Source organism: Poecilia formosa, unplaced genomic scaffold (assembly GCF_000485575.1).
Source record: "Poecilia formosa unplaced genomic scaffold, Poecilia_formosa-5.1.2 Scaffold52, whole genome shotgun sequence".
NCBI classification, from domain to species: Eukaryota; Metazoa; Chordata; class Actinopteri; order Cyprinodontiformes; family Poeciliidae; genus Poecilia; species Poecilia formosa.
In genome coordinates this window covers 1,076,597-1,094,946 of record NW_006799991.1, presented here as the reverse complement: position 1 = coordinate 1,094,946, position 18,350 = coordinate 1,076,597, and the positions used below count along the sequence as shown (strand labels likewise).

Here is an 18,350-nt window from a genome sequence, read left to right as displayed (position 1 = left end):
ATGGATGGATGGATGGATGGATGGATGGATGGATGGATGGATGGATGGATGGATGGATGGATGGATGGAAATCAGTTCCTTCAGGACCTTCTGGTGCTGGTAAAGTTAATAAAATCCACTGTGGTGCCAAATGATCTGAAACACTCAGTGGGACAAAATAATCAGATCACATGCCTGGAGATGACATGTCTCTGTTTTCCAACCACCAGACTGGATCTGATGCCTCGGCTGGTTGTTAAAAAACCTTCTCACCTTAAAGAGATGCACCTAGACGAATGGAGGAGGGACTGAAGCAGTAAAATGAGATGGAGCTGACCCGTCTTGACTCCTGCCTTTAAAAGGGTGCATATTTAAAACCTGAAAGAGGATCTGGCTTAGTTTGGCTGTGATATACACTGTTACCATATATTAAACTCTTCTTCATAATTTATTTACCCCAACTCCCACCTTCTCCATCTGTCCACACCAGGAAGCTTTATAGTATTATTAAAGTCAAAAGGAGAGATGACAGAAAAATGCATCAAGGCCCCCCTGCATTTTAATATCAATACGGTAATAAACACCGAGGCAGAGAGCTCGCAGGAGAAGAGTGACTATAAAACTCTGCATTGTCTAATTTATGAAAGACATAAAGAAGGTAACAAGGTGAGGTTTCCACTCCTTCGGCAGAAGTTTCATTGCACAACAGAAAAGCTTTTGACAATGTAAACATTTTTTTTTGAGTACTGATTAATCTTTTGACCTACTTGGTACTTTTTTTTTAACCAAAAATCAAGTGAAAGTGTAGAAGCAGAGTGTAAATATAACCACAATGACTTTAATGTGAATCAAGGAAAGCAACTTTCTGATCAAAATGCAATAATTTACTGACCTAGAGGAAGAGTGAGCCCTCGTCCAAAAACAAAAAGATTGTTTTAAAGTGTAAAATATACTCTACTGCAGCACATTTACCCCAGTGATGGACCGCAATGTTCCAAGAAACTGCAGTCACAAAAAAATAAAAATAAAAATATATGACCCATCCACTACAATATGACCTAAAGAAAGCAGCCAATGCGACCACAGTACGATTTTTCCGGGCATTTGTTTTGATATTCTATATTTTTGGAAATTTTCCATGTGTGTACATCCTGGTCTAAGTTAACCGCTGACCTGGGAAAGGCTGCAGAACAATGACCAACTTTCTCAGTCTGAACCATCACAACCTGCAGCTCACTGAGGCTCAAGGTACCTGATAAAAGGCTAACGCAGAGTAAGCAGCAGAAAGCAGCGCCCTCTCCAATCCTACAGCAAACGCAGGTTACCATTTAAACAGATTAAGAGCTCAGATGTGTGAGAGGAAAGGAGCAAAGTCAAATGTGACGCATTGACTAAATATGCAATTTGTGCAACTGTAAGAAGAATATTAATTTTTACTTTATAGTTCCCTACCTAAAAATGCAGATATAATGCTTGCCTAAAGAAAACAAAGAAGAAAAAAAAAACTCCCACCCAGCACGTGCATCACTCAGGAAAGTATCAGAGATCTGATTCAGTCAACCTGAATCTTCTCTGCCTTGATGCTTGTCTGCTTTAACAAGAGGCTATTAATCAGCGTTGTGTGTAGTGGAAGCGACTCCTTTAACTGTTGTACCATAAAAATCTCTCACACGGCAAGGGCTGAGCATGTGGTTCCGATAAAGAGATGAAACGGGTCTGGAGATGAGATCAGCCTGAGTGTCAGACAGGTGGAGGTATAAGGCCACGAGTCCAGGGAATTCAAGGCAACGTTTCAAAGCGCACAAAGCTCAAGATCAAGGATCACTTGTCCTTCAGCTGAGCTTGTTGTAAACTCAACATCAAACCCATGTCTTCAACATGTCGATCCAGCTCACGGCTCTTCTTTCATCCCCCCCTCATCTGATCCCCTCCTTCCTTCCAGCCCTCGACAAGTGCCCACTTCCAAGTGTACGTGTGAGGATGGAAGAGGCCCCACAAAAGCCGATTGCATTTTAATAAAGTTTATTATGTGCAGGGAGCTAATCCTCAAGGGTAATCTCTCCTCTCCAGTCCTAAAGGAAAGCTGGATTACTCACTTGCTATAATCCCAATGAAATTGTTAGGATTTAGCTTGCCGTCCACAACAGATGGCAACAGGCTTTTTCCTTCAACCTTGGATGGTTTAAGCCCCCATTTCTATGTGTAACAACCCGATCCTCCTTGCCTCTTGTTCCTGTAGTCTTGGTCAAAACAAAAACAAGATCTGGTATTCCTGAATATGCTCAGCAACACGGGGTAAAAACATTTGCGATTTAGCCTGTTTGTTTTGAACCTTTTTTTACGGAATAGGTTTCACTTCATTGACCAGTATGACACTTTGTTGTCACAACTGTTTGGATTTCAGGGGTATTTTCGACACCAAGACATAAAAAAATGAAATTAAAAAGTTGATACGGTCCAAGAATTGTTCAAATTGACTGGCAAAGACTGGAAGAAAGACTGAAGAAGAGCTACTCATCATCAGTTTGCAACATTTTTGTTTGTTAATTAGTAACATAGCCCAAAAACTGCAAATAATTCAGTTTAACGACTAAGACACAAAACACAAAAAAAGCAAGAAACATATCAAAAATAATTTTATTGATTCAGAGTGGCAAATATAAATTTTATGTGAGATGACTAACAAATCAAGCTTTTTCTGAAACATTTTCCAGTGTGAACTTTTATCATTCCACAGCACATCAGCAACCAGTTTATCCACCATGTGGACTAGGAAGTGTAGTCTTTTATTCCAAGACATCAGATAAATGTCGTTGAAAAGCAGAGAGATGTATCGCACTGATCTCCTCAGCTCAAAGGCTGAGCGGTCCTCTTACAGTATGAGACGACATAAACCAAATTAAGCATCGAGAAGGCTGTCTTAAAACAATTAATTTTAAATAAACACTTTGAAATATAAACAGGTTTAAGGTGGCTAATGTTCAAGACAGTTTACTATTTGCATGACTAACAGAAACCATGTTTATAAGTAATCTTAAAGGGGTTATGGAAGCATCATAGAGATGCAACATGACCAAAAGGTACGAAAAGAGGGGAGAACATTTAAGCTAAAGAAAAAAAAAAGTGGATTTGATTTTTCTTGATTAGTAGAGGGAAAACGGACAAAAACAAGTTATCTCTGAAGGAGTTTCAACACTCCAAACAGGAATGTATGGAAGTATACATTTACTGTATCTGCACAAATTTTACTAACCATCTCTCTGGAATAAATCTGGAAGCTACTTGAAGTACTGTCTTGATTTTTTTTTTTAATTGAAGCAATTCACTACTAACCCAAGACATCCACACTGACAAAGTTTTAAAAATAAAAATCATGTTCCCACATCTTGACAAATTCCCTTTTAACCCAGTGAAAGTGAGATGCTCAGGTGAAATTTTTGCACATTTAGTTCAAGGCAGAGCGAATTTAAACCTCCGTCTCCTGAGGCGGCTTCTAAAGAAAACGCACATGGCTAGAAGACACGTGAAAGAAAGGGCATAAAGAATGACACACAGGCTAATGTCTAGATCTGAGAAACCGATGGTAATCACAGACATCCAGAGGCCTCTGTGGTCAAACTCAGCCTCCCTCTTGAAATATTGCCCTGCCAGCTCTCGCTTTTTCAGCCCTTTTCCTTGGTGAATTGAATTCAGCTCATTGAAATCATCCACTGGCTGTAGGCCCACCATGCCGAGTCCTGCGTCCAGCTCCATGCCGAGGCTGAACGCTGGGCGGGGCTCCTGCTCTACTTTTGTTTGCAGGGTGCGTTGCTTAACCAGGCTGGAAGCGGCCTGTTGCAGAGCCTTGGCCTTGAAATGCTGGTTCACAAACGAGTCGAGGTCCACGATGTCTTCCCTCCGCGGACGCAGCCTCATCCCGATGATGCTCGGTATCCGGTGAGTCCGCTGGTGGCCGCGGTCGCTAGCTGCAGGCGCTGGATTTTCCTCCCCGCCTTCGTTGTCCTCCTCATACGCCTCCATCTCATCCTGTGGTCCTTCTTCTTCCTCTTGGGGTCCCTCGTCTTCCACCCCTTCTTGCACAGATGATGGCGGCGGAGATGTAATGGGATTTGAGGCTTCCCTAACTATTCTCTCTACATGTTTTTGACCCAGTGACTCTTGCAGCAGACGGGAATGTTTTGCCCTTTGCGTTTCCAAAATCCTGTCTTCATCCTCAAGATAATCTGAAACAGAAAAAGACATTTCAATAATTACTGCCTTGCAGTGGTTTCAAACACTTCAATATGCATCCTCTGTCTGTGATAACGTTGATGGCTTGGACAGAACAGACTCTCTGATCAGTCCGACGTAGAGCTGTGACTTTCTGAAGCTCTTGAACTTTTTTGTTCTTTCCTAAAAGAGAAACCACTAGATTAAACAGTACCTGTTAGGATGCGGCTCGAGGAGAAGTGGGACCCGAGGAAGGGAATAACCTGCGCCTCGTTCCAGCTGTGCTCTCCATTGTCCTTCACCGTGTGGCAGGATGGACACATTTCCGGGGACGGCCACTGGATCTTTGGGAAGAAAGGGTCTTCACTCAAATCACCTGGTGGGGATGATCACAGACAGACAGTATTAAAGCTTAGCATAATCTCAGTCACACAGGAGAGAAAAGAGAAGCAATAGCTAAGAAATAAATGCACTGATAAAAGAAAGACCTGAAATTTGGGAGAATGTTGTGTGCATTTTTCTTTAAATTTCACAGTTAATCTGCTTTTCTCTAGTCAAATACAATGCATTATCATCAGTTCTTATTGCTTATTTTTGCTCTTTTTGTTAATCAACATGTTATATATGTTATATTGTGATAGCACATGTGAGCATTTCTTTTTAGAGTTTTATTATCTGGTCAAAATGTTCCACATATTTTAAAATGAACTTCGAATACAAACAGTAGCAAAACAAATAGACAGACTATACAAGAATGTGTATTTAAACATCTAAGTAACAATGTAGGGCCTTTTGTTGCCAGCTGCTAACATCTACATCACAAACGTAGACTCAAGAGCAATTCAGCTAAACTAAAATGCCTGTTTTTAGACTGTGGAAAAAATCCACACATGCACAGAGGCAAAATCCGCACAGAGACGATTTTCTTTTCTTGCCAAGAGGCAACATTGCTAATAATCGCACCATCAGTGTCATGTTCCTGTTTATTTTTTTTTCTTGCTTAAGTCTTGCTGAAGAATTTTGAGCAAATGTGAAAAACTGCAAAATGTTTCTGAATTAACATCTTAGGAATAAGAAATATTTAAGAATTACTACAGAACACCTTACCTTCTATACAGATACAATCCGTATAAAACAAAATTTTAAATATTTTTGATACCCACCATCATAATTTAACTTTTCAAGTGATGCATCCAATTCTAGTTTTACTCTAAAAAAAACCTAAATTATTTCAATAACTACAGCAGATTAGAAAAAAAGAACAAAGTTTTGTTTCCAGGTAGCCGCTTCCTCTATTGTCACCTCTTTCCCTCTACTTGTTGACTGAAGGATTTAAGTGCATTGAGGACGGGATGCAATCTGTGGTGAACCCATTACATCTTATCCCAGAGCTCGTAAAAACTAAGTGCCCATATGCATATGTGAATGTATCCGTTTGAGTGTGTATATGTAAATCACCCGTCAGCGTTTGTCTGCATGTAATCTATGGATTGATATTGTGTGTGTTTGTGTGCGCGTCTGCGAGTGTGTTCATATGACAGGGTCTAACAATGATCGATGGGCTTCTGGGGGTGTCCCAGTGGGAGGGATGGTGAGATAATAGATGTTACCAAAGTGGACAGCTTCTCTGCTCAAACAAACACGCAGCTCCGCTGTTTTCAGGCGGCAGACCTCTGTGCTCCGAACCACCTGTCATGTTTCTCCACAGACCCCTGAAAGCAAACCCTAATCTCCAAATTGAAGAAGGGGGCGACAAAAACTCAGGCGGGAGCTGCCCTTCTAATGAATTGGAAACTTTCTCCTTAAATGTGTTCGTGTTTGTAGCCGCTGCACACCTACGACCAGATTGGCAGAACAAACATGAGCAACGCGCACGCAAAACTCAAGCTTAAAAAGATGCCACTGTGCACAAGGACACACAGAAACACACACAATGAGGGCAGCATCCAGTAATAAATTGCTTGTCACCAGCAGGCCATTGTGTGTATGCGTGTGTGTGTGTGTGTGTGTGTGTGTGTGTGTGTGATAAAAGAGAATAAGCAGAGCAGCAGCAGGTTTGTCACTTTACAGCGCTGTCAATTTACATCCTCCACCACCTCCAGATTAATCTCAGTCATGTGTGTACGTACTCTGCATACAGTGCTTTACATAAAGGATACATCAATTTTATTGTACCTTGGATTGACGGCTGCTGGTACGCATGCATGCGTGTGCGTGTGCTGCTTCTTAGCTGGTGTTGGTGCATGTTTCATTCGCCTCCCCACCTCCTCCTTTATTCTAATGAGGCGCCATGTTTGGGAACAGAGTGACTTCAGCGACTCCAGCTTCACTGACGTTGTCACAGGAGCCTGTTGCCGAGCGGCCGTCAGACCCAGGCAAACGTTTTCATAAATATGCATCGTTGAACGAGCTTCATCAGCACTAAGCTGGTGAGCAAGAATCAATTACACCACAGAGTAATGCGTAATAATGTAGATGACTGCCAGGATGTATGACTGATGTCCAGAGCAAAAACTTTAAGGCGTCTCTAGTTTTCTATAGCGCGGAAGTTATACAATCCTTAAGATTGACATGAAAGCGTGGTGTTTGTGCTCTGACTGACCTCATATAGACAGGTGTGTGCCTTTCCAAATTAAGTCCAATCAACTGAATTTACCACAGGCGGACTTCATTTAAGTTGTACGGATAATGAGTGGAAGGAGCTCAACGTTGAGCTTCGTAGCAAAGGATGTGAAGACTTACCTAAATGTGATTTCTTAGTGTTCAATTTGAAAAAAATCTGAAACTTTTTCCCACTTTGTTGAAATAGGATAATAGTATTTGGAATCTTTAGGGAAAACATTAACTTAATGCAATTTCTAATAAGGCCGTAACATAACAAAATGTGGAAAGTGAAGAGCCGTGAATGCTTTCTGGGTGCACTGCACCCGCCAGCGAAGGCAGCCGGTCCTGCTGCTGGAGAGCTGGTCTGTCTGCAGAAATGTGTCCCAGTCTCAGCTGTTGACATGCAGCAACAGGACGGAGCTGCCTCCAGTCTTAACTCAGCTGCTGCAGGACCCCGGGCCCTGGGGCCTCTTTGTTGCCAGCTAAATTAATTGTCCAGCCGCTTTACAAATAGCTGATCTTTCATGCATGGCTGCTTGTAAAAGGAGGGGCGGGGAGCCGTGCTAAAGAGCTCCACTTCAGGAACAACAGGAGAGGAGGGGTTGCCTGGGTAGGGAGATGGAGTGTGTTTGTCCTCAGGGAAAAGACGCCGCCACTCACTGAAACAAACGCAACCAATTCTGTAATTCCCACAGCCTCTCTGCTGCGGACCTCGCAGCTGACCCGCCTTCACAAAGGCGGAGAGGATGTTCATGAGCTGCTTTGTTGGTGGGCGGGGCGGGGTGTAGCAGGGGAAGCGCGTGCGGCGTGTGTCAGGGTGGTTGCCACCTGCCGTCATATAACAACTTGGGAATAGTGAGTGTGTGTGTGTGTGTGTGTGGGCAGAGCTGTCTCTCCTCAGGGAGCTATCCAGCAGGGATGCAGCTCTATTGCTTGTCAAGCGGAGGCTATGAGTCCCAGGAGACGGTGAGTGGAAAGAGAGAGGAACGACAGGCAAAGAAAGATGGATGGGTAGAAGGGGGACAAGCTGCATGGTGTTTAAGTGTCAGGGGAGGAGACATGCATAGGGGCGGGTGTCCTTCTGTGTCCTGCTGTCCAGGACACAAACCGTCCCAGGGAGGGGGACAGCAACACACAAACAAAAGATCATGATTTAACAAAGTAGGCTGTTAATGACATAGTTGTTCTTAATGAAATCATACACAGGCAGAGAGGAAGGGATACTTATCAAAGTCCACTTTCATAATGAAGAATAATTTGCTGGAAGAGCACAAGTAGTTAATATGAAACGCATATAGAGGGGACATTAAATACAGATACAAAGAAACCTGCTGGTGACCAGATAAATTATTAGAATGATTAGCAATAACAGGTGGACCAGTCAGAAACTAAGTAAAATAAATAGATAAACTGGTGTCGTCATCTCCAGCTAAGCTACTTTAAATCTGTAAAGTGTGTTACAAATGAAGTTAGAGGAAACAAAAGACGCCATTGAAATGGCAAGAGGATTTTCTGCAGCATGTTGAGATACTGTAAGTGTGTGTTCATGCAGGTTAAATGACGGTGAGAGAGAGAGTGAGACTTCAAGGTGATAACATGAAGGTTTCTACAGGAAAATTGCTCTATTTTACACTGTTGTGCTGAACTTTGCAGCACAACAGTTATGAAGTATTTGCATTAAAATATTAGGAAAACCATGTTTTTATAGTGCCGTCTCACATATGAACGGTGTAACATCACCTGTTCCCAATGCTAATAATTAAAATCTGGTCAAATCAGGAAAACTAAAATAACAGATTTTTTAATGCCGTTTGTGTCATTTGGTTTTAAAAGAGAAATCTAAAAATTTCTTTTAAAAAGACATTAAAGCGGCACAAAAATATCCTTATTGGAAATGAACTACAAAATTCTGACTTGTGCATCTTTATAGATGAGGAAACTTCTGACACAAACATAAAAATACTTTCATCCTAACTAACTGAAGGACTAACACTCACATTCCTGCACAGACAGCCAGGGCAAAGTCTGGCCAGATGAATAAGAAATGGTTGGAAAGTTTTCAAACAGTAGTGGGGGTCTGCAGGGTGATCAGTGGAGGGGCAGAGCAAAGGCAGGAGAAGGCCAAGAGGGGGTCGGAGAAAATGGGGGCGGCTGAAGCAGCTAAAAGTTGGAGGACTAAGACGGGGATGACAGCTGGCGTCTGATCTGGGGATCCATCCTTCTTCCCCTCACCCTCCTTTAGTCCAATTAGGACCAAGTGATCTTAAGAACAACCCAAAATATTGGAAGGTAAAACTTCTGATCCCAATTGGTGTTGGAAACAGGGAAATGCAGGATGGGAAAATGAAAAGGCAGGAGGTGAATTGGTGAAAACAGGTGCAACATCAGTTTTAAGTGTCTACTTTTCTTTACAGCTATAAACCAGAGACTTATGATTTCCACTAATAATCTGGTGGTAAAGAGTTAAGATCATAAAGAAACATTAAATAAAAATAAAAAAAAACTGTAGGCAACATCTGCTAGCTTTCATATTTTTCAAACTACTGGTACTTTAAACCTAAAAATAATTAAAATGTACAAAACAAAAAAGGTTTCCACAATGCTAAAGCCCAGAAATCTGTACTTGCTTGAATCACCTCTAGTTTGAATGGATTCTCCAGAAGATGGTGTGAATTCAGCTCTTCCAGTTTTATTGGAGCAAAAATACAGCTAAAATATGGAGGACATCGTCTTCCAAGGACCAGAGAAGCTCTGGCATTAACAGTTCAGCTGCTGTGGCGACTCTTACCTGCAATTCTGTTATTGACTCGATTGTGACGGTACCACAGCCACAGGACTGCTGACGGCAGCGAAGTCACCACATCCAGACCCTCCCTCGCCATGTTCTCAAAATGCTCTGCGCAATATCTGCAGCCGAAGAAGTTGTGGATGTAGTTTCTCATTGCTTTTAGCACCTCCTTTGGATCTGGAGGAGAATAATGAGTTTAATCAGTGAGGTCAAGATGAGTACTTTGGTTTCAGAGGCCAATTTTATCCTTCTAACTTAGCATCCACTATTTTTTAAGACATTAATGACTACAGCCTGAACACCAGTGAGTCTTCCCATGAATCTGTGGGCCTACAGTGACAGGCAGCTGGGTTAACACCATATTGAGGTGAATAATCTCTGGGAATGGGATAACCCAATCTGCAGATTAAATGTCGTTAACACTCTGTGTGAATGGTGGCCAGGCTGCTGTCTCAGGACCTCAACAGTCCAGAAACATATTTCCCCGTTGTCATTTGCTTTTGTTCTGAGCTTAGCAGGCCCTTTAGATGAATTAGCCACAGGTCGGGGTGTGCACAGAGACCGGCGTGTGTTTATCAGGTGCTTAGAAAATAAAGACAGTATTGGCACCTTTGTGTTATTCGCAAAGTGTTGATAGAAAATCCCTCAAATGGTAACAACATGTGGAGGAAGTGAGCACATGCACTCATTAGGATGGCGGCCTTTGGGGGTCCAGATGGACACCCCTTTTGACCGGTCCATCTGCAGGTCTCATGATGGTCCATAAACCTCGGGATTAACCTCTACGTGCATCTCATGGGTGTGTGTGTGTCTGTGTGTGTGTGTGTGTGTGTGTGTTTGTTTAGTGGGAGATTAAGGTCCCTGCCAGGAGCAGAGCCTCTGGTCATCTGCCCGTTTTATTACCCACTCACATTCCTCTAATCTAATATAATCCCTTTTCACACAGTCCCAATTAGGCTCAATTTCAGATTTTATAAAATGACACAACATAGGAAAATTTTAATAAGCATCAAATATGAATCCCGATAAATCTTCATGCTTCCTGATGTGTTGCACTTTTTCAGCCCTCCGCTGACTTGGCAAGCAATTAAAAACAGAAACTTTTTTATTCACAACAATGCAAAATGTTTGCACCTGAGTCTCCAATGTTGTTGGCCTGGACAGTGAGAACGTGGAAGAGGGTCCAGACCCCACAAGGATAACGTCTAAAGTGGGGTTGTGAACCTTGGCAGCCCACCCACCTCACTCCCTCAGGCAACGCAGCGTCTGGAACCTGAGAGAAAGGAAACGCAAGGAAAAAAGGAGAAAAGGAGAAACTGAGTAAGAAAAATAATCTACAATGGTAAAGTTTAATAAATGGAATACGATAAGGACTTTCAAAAAGTCATGTTGCAATAATTAGCAAATCTGCTGTCACAAATTCTTCCATTTTGTTAGCATTTGTAAACTTGCTATGCAGGTCTAAATGTGAGGAAATCAACAAGTTATATCATAAGAGTGTGTTTACCACTTTTGATGCGCTCCGAATGTGAATAACATGTTTGTATTGGGATCATGATCAAGGAGTCCAAAGCATTCAAAGGGTACATCAGTTTTGTCCCAGCATCCCCATCTCATTTTTCCTCCATATTTACACATGAACCAGTCATCTGAGATCTCATTTTCAATGTCCTGAGTGCCATAAAATGTTCAAATAATTATTATTCAAATCATAAGAACTCATGTTGTCTCACCAGTTTCCAGCATCCAGCATGCTGAGGTGGAGGACTCTTCATCAATGCAGACAGAGCATTTGCATGATGTTGCATAATGGCTTAATTGTGTCACTGCTGCAGCTCTGTAAATAATCTAGTTGTTGTATGCTATGACTGCAGCACACTTTTTCCAACATGTACAAAACATCTGCAGCTGGTGATGAAATTAAGTATGATACAAGGTTAGGTGTGTACAAAAATGATGTTGGAACGTAATTTTCTACAAGTGCATTTTCCTCCATCGCTGCAACACAAGGTAGATGTGCAACCAAGATACAATGGTTTAAGGATTACCATTCATTCTATGATTGATCCAATATTTCCTTGATTGTATGACTTTTTTTTTGCAAAGATGGATTTCTATCAAGTCCAGAAAACAAAACAATAAACTTGCTACAAGATCTATATCTTGATGGTTTGCATTTCCAAAATTGCATTTAACAAATACTCCCTTTTTTCTCTTAACATTCATGTGGTCTTAAAAAGGAAAAATACCTCTTATGCCAGTTGTTTATGTTGCTACAGATTTCAACAATCTATAATTTAAAAGTAAAAGTTTAGGGTTTTTTTTAAGTGAGTTTACTGCAGATTGTTGCTTTGACATGTTAAAAAGGTGTCTCCTTCAGAACAAAGGGAATTTACAGTTTCCACAGAATTATGAGAATCCTCTACCAATTAAAGCGTCTCTGCAGGAACTCCCAACCTGTTTGACTTAATGAAGGCCGTTCCACGCAGTTTTCCCCAATCAATGAGAAGTCAGACTCAGGTTAATGGCTCGACCCACCGCTAATGAACAGAGGATATCCAGTTCTCTAACCAAGAGCTGCAGCTGAATCAAACAACATATTTTCTCTGACATAAAGTCGTTTCACTCGCTGTGCTGCATCGCCATCACTGCAGTGACTGACAGGATTACTCTCTTGTCAATAGTAAAGATTTTGTGTGTGGACGCTTGCGTGTTCATGCACAATCCATTTCCACTGAGGTGAAGTCTATTCATACCTTCCCATTGATTCATTGATCCATTGATTCGTCTGCTAAAAGCTAATGATGTAAGTAAGTGACTCTTTCAATTTGCAAGGGGCTGCACACTGGAGGCATGCAGGCTTCACTCCAAAGACAACAGATTCTCAGATAGGAATTAAAAGGAATTAAGGATACAAATTTATCTTCAGAAATCTAAATTTTGTTCTGATCCTGCATGGAAAGATTTCTTGATATTTCAAATATGATAGGTGTAGGGTGTGAGTATTTTCTCTGAGGTGACCATGCTTCTCTGAGGAATGAAAAGTCTTTACAGTCTGGGCTCATTTTGTGACGATTGGAAATCCGACACTTCACTCCCTCTCTTTTACACAACAATACAAAGCACAATTTACAACGTCAACAGTGTGCTTTATGCTTCTGCTTGTGTTTGCATACCTGTGCTGTGTTATCCACTCTCTCTCTGAAAGCTTCGTAGGAAATGGGACCTTTATTCTGGTTCTGTAGCCAAGTGTTCAGAGACTTTAACAAGTTCATCACCACAGGACGGCCGGGGAAGTACTGCAGAGACAAACAGAACAATAAAAGCAGACGTTAGCCATCTTACTTTTTCTTATTTTAGATTGTTTTTTTTGTTTGTTTTTTTATGCTACCCTGAACCGTAAATATACCCAGAGTATTTCTGATTCTGGGAGAAAAATAATGCAAGAGGAGCACTGCAACCAATCACATGTCAACAAAGGTTGATATTCAGAACCTCTGTATAATTTGGTTGGAAGAAACCAGGAGAGAACTATATTAGCACAAGGTTATACATTATCCACAATGTGTGACTTGACACACAGGAGACTGTGGATTTAGAAGCACTTTGACTCTCCAATAGCTTTTCCTTGGGGCAATTGTAGATGTTTTATTTTTTAAAGTTTCAGAGAACTGTGGCCTCATGAACTGATGGTCCTATCGTAGATTTATTGTCAGTCTCGTGTTTCTGAGAAGCTACTAAATTGTAGTTTTTCTTGTTAGTAAACATTCAAATAGCTTCATAGTAATCACCGCAACTCATAAGTATCTACATCTATATCCTCACTGAACTAAGAATACCTTAAGAAGTACTATAGGTTCCAGACTATTTATAGCTATATCCTGCCCACTCATTTCACAGGAATACTTGTTAATATTCGCAAACAACATTCAAACATGATTTTTTTTTTGTATTCAGTTCCAATGAGTGAGCAGATACTTTAACAGCCAATCGTAAAATCAAAATCAGATTAATATGGCAGTAATCTCTGCAATGAACAGCGCCTTGAAGGAACATTCATGAGTTGTGTTCCACATTTCGTCATGTCTTAATCGCAATCATGATGGTGAAACTGCAGAAATGCACAGGTTTACGTTTGTAAAACAGGATGTTCTTCTCATTTACTTAATTTTACAGATCCGAGAACCTGACCGTTTTTATAAAATTGAATAACGTGTTTTTTTTGTTTTTTTTTTCTAGCCTGATGAGTCCACCTGTATCTTTCACTCATCGCTTGGATATTTTTTTCCCATAATTCATCTATGTACTTCAAACTTACATCAATATTTGCACACCTGGATTACATCATGTGTCCAATAATGTTTTGCCGGGCTTGCCCACCGCTCAGACAATGAGGGTCGAGCGGTTTTCTTCTCCGCACCTTTAAAAACAACGTAAGTAAGTGCGACAAAAGCCAAGCTTAAGCCTCTTCCTTCATTAAGATTCACCTCCTAAGCCACTAACAACCACTTAGACGCGCCCTCAGCAAGCTTTCTCCTGGTGCGTGTTTACTCCTAACCACGGTAACTACCACAACTGGAGGAAACACGAGAGGGCATCCAGCAAGAAGGGAGCGAAAACAGAAAGAGGAAATCCAGCTGATGGGCGCCTGAGACCACTGATGACAGACTGAGACATGCAGGTCTTCAAACGCACAACGTAACAAAGAGAACAGCTCATGCCTTCTGCTAACAACATACAGAGTAAAAAGGTGGGCTGCTTTTATGTATTCAGCTAAATGCCTTTTATAGTCTTACAGAAAGAGGTGTTCTGTTTTTGCACAGTTGGACTGAGAGCAAGGATCAGGCGTTTGTTCCCCAAATAGAAACACTTGCTTGGTAACGTTTTCCCTCAAACATGTTTTTTTTGTCCCAGATAAAATAGCAGAACCCCAAACAAACAAAAATAAACTTTGTTTTCAGAATTATGACTTTAACATCAGATAGTTCTCAGAATTCAGACCGAAAGAAATATAGATTTTTTTTTTTTTTAACGTATCAATGAAAACTAATCCTCTTCACCGAGAAATTGAGATAATCCAAATAAAATTACATTTATTCCACAGGTAGTTTTATAAGCTTACAATGCCAATATTTTCAGGGCCTTTGGAAGAAAACAAAGCATCATCCATCCTCTGCTTTACTCAGCAGACGGTATCTGAAGTTTCACTACAGACTGATCCTTTGTTTTACCCCAAATCTATGCGGAGTGTTTAAATAACCCTTAAAAACTCAGCAAACCCAGATTTTCTAATCATCATACAGCAACAGGTGTCGTAACTAAGAAACGATCAGTGTTCATAATGTAATGCCTGATCCGATAACAAACACAAGCAGAACACGTGCCAGAGGCTGCAGCCGGGATGTGAAGCTCACGCCATGACTAGTGATGCTTGCAGCTCACTTCTTGCAGTAATATAATAGGTTTAGGTGAGCATTAGATGTCTGAGTGCCAACCAGTCAGAAAACCTCATTTAGCATCCATATGAATTTAAGCAGACCAGAAAACGCAGGTGTTTTCCACTAACAGGCTTAAGTCTGCCTCACCAAGCAACAACATTCATGAGGATAAAACCTCCACCGAGTTTCTTGAGGAAGAAAACAGCGTCATCTAAATTTGTCTAATAAAACCTCCCCGTCATTTACTGCAAGGGGAAGCAGGAGCGGTTTTAGCAGATGCACAGTATTTTAAATCTGAGATGATACATTTGGTGCCGAAGCAGAGTTATATAGTCTGCAGGCATTAATGTCAACAGTCACGTCTTAATCGCCAAAGCTGCAAAAGTCACTGCAAACATTAATTCAGGATACTTCCTTTACACTAATAGAAGTTTACACTTAGCACACTGTCATGCATCTGCATCAACTATCACAGTTGTAGATAAACATTAAGTGAAGCAATATTTAACAAAACATGAAAAATATTCAGCTGACAGGACCATTAAAATGATTCATTTGTGGTTAAATTCTTTATTAGGGATCCTTTCTGATTATCGATTTATTTATTTTTTTTCCCCCTGCTGCTGCTTTTATCATCTCCACAATCTCTCTGCTCTACAGAAGAAAGCATCATCCATATCTGATGTAGCTCAAGAAAAACTAAAAACACACACGAACTTCGCCTCCGTTAACCAGATACCCCTGCTGCCCCCACCATCCCATCCCAGTTGGACCATGACAATCCCGTTCACCCTGGCAATATGTCATCCCTCATCCGATTAGTATCAGCAGCACTTGAGAAACCACAGGCTGCTTGTGGTGAGAAGGTCCTGAGAGGGTCGCATCTGTTGGCTGCCGCAGGGCGACCTGGCCGGTCTCTGCTGGAGGAAGGCAGGGGAAATAATCCAGCAGGGACAAACAGGTTCAAGAGTCCTGCAGTTGTAAAAACTAGTGGAAATATTTTCTAGCAGTTGCTCATATTTGCACTGACAGTCGATTTAGGTGGAGCGTGCTCGCCCTGGACTCGGGAGGTGTGAGACGGCGGAAGCATTTCAGACCAGACCTCCTCCCCCCCCTGCACCTCCCTCCTAATTCTCCGTTTTATTCCCCTGTCCCTTTGTCTCCCCTCTGAGCCGAAGGGCTTCTTTCAAGAAAAGCAGGATGGAGGTGTAATCCTTAAAAACCTCGCTGTAATGCTCCTGATGCCTCCCGAGATCCACTTTTCTAAATCCTCATAAACATGTAGCGCATTCAAAAAAAAAAAAAAAGATCCGGATTCACCCCGAAAAGACATGTAAATCTAAATATATTACGATTTGGTCAGAAAAACACTACAAGACCACAACAGCAGAGACTACAATAGGGAGTACTGTAGTTCTTGTACACGGCAGAATTACAAACATGAGTATTAGGAGCATTTCTGTGGATTGGACAAAAGAAGATGATGACAGAATTCAAATTTATGTGTCTTTGAGACGAGCCAAAACGCAACAGCTGATTACTCATTCAGTCAGTCATAAACCGGCTGCACTCAGAGCTCTTTGTGCTACACAATCATTTACACACACATGTACACAAACACAGCAACAAAATCCCACAAATGAGGTCCTGTTGCAGCAGTGAGGGCTTCAATGTATGACCCAAAGACCTTTGTGATAAAATTCAGTTTTATTGCCGGTGTATCGGCCACTGGAACTCTATTAATTCAGTTTCTGCCAATTTACAGAAAATTGAGACATTCCCAGTTAGATTTTAAAATAATTTTCTAGTAGGTTGGTCTTAACTGTCAATGATTTGTTTGTTTGCTTGATTGTAGCTGAGTGACTTTGAGGCGATTCACATCTTTAACATAGTTGCACATTATTATTTTAAACTCATAAACAAAGGCTGGTACTGATCTATGACATAGTCACTTGATTCAATTCTCTATTTTGGCATTTCTGACTAATTAGTTAACAAATAATCAAATAAATGAACAAATCTAACAATTTATTGTAATTGTGCGAACATTTTTAAAGTTGGTTTTGTGTTTCATCCTGCTTCTGTTGATGCAGATTTGGACTCAGTATGACTCCTGATGTAACCAAAACTTCTCTGACCTCCTGTTGAGGGATATTGTTTATTTGTTCTTTTGGTTGGACATAAATAGATTACAGAAATTGACTTAAAGCAATCAGTTATTGAAGCATTTAGAAGACCTTCCTGTGGTGGAGAAGGGAGGGAAGTGTGTGTGTACGCGTGTGAAGCAAAAACAACAAACAAATACAAAACAAACAACAAACAAGTTGAGTTTAAATGCATCCTTTCTAATCACACTATGCAATATAACAATTTATGTAGTTATTAAAGACCATTTGGCTGCGAATTTGTCCATTCTTAATAGCAGTTGTTTCAGTTTAATTTAAATCTGGATTACATCTTTTAACTCCTACCTCTGCAGCGTTAATGTCGGGGGTTGCGGCTTCAGCAATAAAGCTGTCATTGCTTTGTTTGGCTCCAAGCAGCCAAACAAAGTAACACTATTTACTTGCTAATGCAAATGTCTACTCCAAAGTGCTCAAGTATATTAAGCAGCAGGATTCATTTCTTGAGCTTTCAGGTTTGCCAGTGTTTCGATAAAATGAGAAGCATCGTATGAGCGTAGCAGTAATTGTGACCGTTATCTTAAAACGAGCGTTTTGGAGGAACAGAATTAATGTGCAAGATAAAACTACACTTTTTGCTCTAAAAACAACATCCCTTGTGAAGTCATTTATTCAAATACAACTTTGACGACTTGCTTGTTTCAGTAGAAAACACCGTCAAGACGTGTCGTAATTAGCCAGCGTGACACTGGAGTGAAACGGTGACAAATCCTGAAGTCAAACCATTACGAGTCACTTTCTCTCTAATCCGACCAGATGACTCACTCAGGAAGTTCAGGTGTCGGGTTTTACAAATGCATACAGCTTTAAAATGAGATAATTTAATTAACTAATAAATAGTTTATTGGTTTCAAATCTGTGTGTGTCATACTTTGTAACCGTTGGCTGCTTTTAGATAGGAAGCCGCATGTTCTGCGTTCGCTGCAGGGTTAGAGCCAAAAGCACAAATTGGTTTATGAGGGCATCGGTTGTTAAGAAAAGTAACGTCATTTGCCGTCACGTAGTGCTCACTGATGCCAGTATGAATTATTTGTAGGGAAAGATGACAAACGCCTCTTACTCTGAAATGTTTTAAAATGTTTTTGTCACGAGGTTTTTGTCAACTTGCATCAGATTTGAGGTGCCCAGATGAAATCACAGAGTACAGGA

The 18,350-nt window shown here is 41.0% G+C and overlaps 1 protein-coding gene across 1 annotated transcript in view; it reads right to left on the bottom strand.

Moving 5' to 3' along the window:
• Nucleotides 1-2,600: 2,600 nt before the first annotated feature.
• Nucleotides 2,601-18,350, bottom strand: part of qsox1 (quiescin Q6 sulfhydryl oxidase 1) — a 29,711-nt gene continuing 13,961 nt past the window's right edge. The window contains exons 9-13 of the mRNA XM_007552687.2: nt 12,757-12,879; nt 10,715-10,853; nt 9,581-9,757; nt 4,403-4,564; nt 2,601-4,202 (exon numbers count right to left, since the gene is read on the bottom strand). Of these exons, the coding sequence (XP_007552749.1) occupies nt 3,430-4,202; nt 4,403-4,564; nt 9,581-9,757; nt 10,715-10,853; nt 12,757-12,879 (1,374 nt within the window). The 3' untranslated portion in view covers nt 2,601-3,429. The remainder of the gene's footprint in view (nt 4,203-4,402; nt 4,565-9,580; nt 9,758-10,714; nt 10,854-12,756; nt 12,880-18,350) is intronic.